The sequence below is a fragment of the Propithecus coquereli genome, unplaced genomic scaffold (assembly GCF_000956105.1).
Source record: "Propithecus coquereli isolate 6110/MARCELLA unplaced genomic scaffold, Pcoq_1.0 Scaffold68, whole genome shotgun sequence".
In the NCBI taxonomy this organism is placed as follows: domain Eukaryota; kingdom Metazoa; phylum Chordata; class Mammalia; order Primates; family Indriidae; genus Propithecus; species Propithecus coquereli.
The window spans coordinates 8,165,385-8,167,927 of NW_012152840.1; the positions used below are offsets into that span (position 1 = coordinate 8,165,385).

Consider the following 2,543-nt stretch of genomic DNA (forward strand, 5'->3'; position numbering starts at 1 on the left):
AAAGTGCACCATAAATCCCTTAGGCCCTCTTTTCTTTTCTTTTTCTTTCTTTTTTTGCTCCTCTAACTCAAATGGTTTCATATCAAATAATTTCAAATGGTTTTTAACAATAGCCATACACTATTCAAACCACCAGAACTATATTATGTTAATCATGAGAATTTTTGGAATACATGAACAAAGTAGAATATGAATATGAAAACTGCCTTAAGGTATTAATAAAATAATTAATTCAACTCTTTCCAAAGCTTGGTATTTATTGAGCATTGTAGAATGGAAAGTGAAACAATTTCTTGAATGTCATCATCTAATTTTATCTTTTAAATTCACTGTTCATGTGACTGTCTTGATTCATGTATTTAATATAACAGTTAAAATGTATTCTCCTTAAAAAGGTTTAATAATGGGGGTACTTTAAAGAGGTGGAAAGAGGGATTTGTTTTTCTAATAAAAAATGAAGCTCACTTATTTGGAGGCTACTTTGACATCTTTAATTGTATGGAACACAAATGAGAAGTCAAAATGCTTCTTGAGTGACTTAGCAGGTACCTGCACCTGAACCCATGGGAGACACCAGGAGTCTTTCTCAGACTCTCATGCAGATTTTACAAACTAAAGGAGGCATCCCTTTTAAAGATGTAAGGACACTAGGTACACAGAGAGGACTGGAAGAGGGCCAATAATGGAGGTGGGAGAACTTTTAAAAGCATAGCTCGTTTGGGGATAAAAAGTAAGGATAAAATATTCTGATATACCTCAAAAACTTCTGGAAGATGAAATGTATAAACATACAGTGAGCAATGAGGGATTATATATTACCATTATATTTGCATTCCCGGGGCCTTGCAATAATGGTCCACATAATAAATATCTAATAAAACAATCCTTCATGCTCAAGGTAAAAAATAAATAAATAAAAAGCAACTCATATCTTAAACACATTACAAAACACATACAAATTCCACATCAGAAACACTTGAGATTAAATTATGCACCTGGAGAACTTTAGTCTCATTAAGTGGAATCTTAAAATAATCTTTGTTAAATACTAAGAGAAGGTTTTATCAAACATCCCTGATATACGAATGAGTACTTTGAATTTTGTCATCTTAATCACGTCCTATTGAAATCAGTCCATTTTCCTGTTCTTTCTACAGTCAGTGATCCATTGTATTGTACCTGAAGCAGTTCTCAGAAAGACTTCTTCAAAATTAATTAATTCATATTTTTTTTGGTAAAAGTAATATGAGGATACCATTTGTTTGTGCCAAATGCAGTGCGTCTTTACTGTCTTGTAGATTTCCACCTGTAATCATAAACTGAAATAGAAAGAAATAAAATAAGCTGACTTTAATAGGGTATCAACAACAGTTTCCTAAGCAGGACATCCTGTCACCTCTTTATTCCAGAATGCTTTTTCCTCTGTGACTGTCACACAACTACCCTTCCTTTAAATTTTAGCCAGAGGATCACCTCCTATGTAGACTGGTACCTGACTACCCCTCTACACACACACCCACCACAGCTGAAATTTGTCATTCCTCCTTGTTAAAATGTATTTACATGTCTGTCTTTCCTATTAGGCCATGTGTTCCTAGAGGACACAGATCATGTGTTATGAAAGATTGAAGAGCTGAAGACTTGCAAATTTACAATTTTGTTAATCTAAATCAGTGACTAATTTAAATCAATGATTCAATAGTGTTGATTAGTTCAACAGTTCTCCAAGTATGGTCTGGGAATTCCTAGGAGGTATGTGAGGTCAAAACTATTTTCATAATAACACTAAGACACTATTTGTCTTTTTCACTCTCATTCTATCACAAATGCACAGTGAGGTATTCCAGAGATGTGTGATATCACCACAGAGTGACTACAGAAACAGACAGGAAAATTCAGCAGTTTTCCATTAACCCAGCCACTAGAAAAATTTGAAAAACTGTAACAATTCCACTCATGTTGCTAAATTTTTTTGTTCTGAAAAATATTTATTTTTCATAAAAATATGCTACTTTATGTTATATAGTAGTTTATTGTTATTTTAAAAGAAATTAATAAATATTTTTAAATTTTCTCTGGACTACAAGTATATGCCACCACATTCAGCTAATTTTTCTCATTTTTTATAGAGACAGGGTCTCGCTATGTTGCCCAGGCTTGTCTCAAACTCCTGGCCTCAAGTGATCCTCCCACCTTGGCCTCCCAAAGTGCTGGGATTACAGGCATGAGCCACCGCACCTGGTCTGCATTTATTAAACAATAAACACCAAGAAAAGGGTCTCTATCATGTAAAACTCATCCGTTATTTCTAACATTAAAATCAAATTAAATGGTTACTCAATCAGGGAACTATGTACTTCCATTCCTTATGAATTACATGCAAGTATGCATGGACTGTTTCACTTAACTTTTCCTATACAAAGGGGAAAAACAAAAACATCCTGATGCTTAATCCAACTACATTCTTTTTTTTTTTTTTTTTTTTTTGAGACAGAGTCTCGCTGTGTTGCCCGGGCTAGAGTGCCGTGGCATCATCTTAGCTC

The 2,543-nt window shown here is 34.0% G+C and overlaps 1 protein-coding gene across 1 annotated transcript in view; it reads right to left on the reverse strand.

Annotated features, from left to right (window-relative positions):
- Positions 1-2,543, reverse strand: part of TATDN1 (TatD DNase domain containing 1) — a 31,772-nt gene that overhangs the window by 19,116 nt on the left and 10,113 nt on the right. The window contains exon 4 of the mRNA XM_012660797.1: positions 1,256-1,319. Coding sequence (XP_012516251.1) covers positions 1,256-1,319 — 64 coding nt within the window. The remainder of the gene's footprint in view (positions 1-1,255; positions 1,320-2,543) is intronic.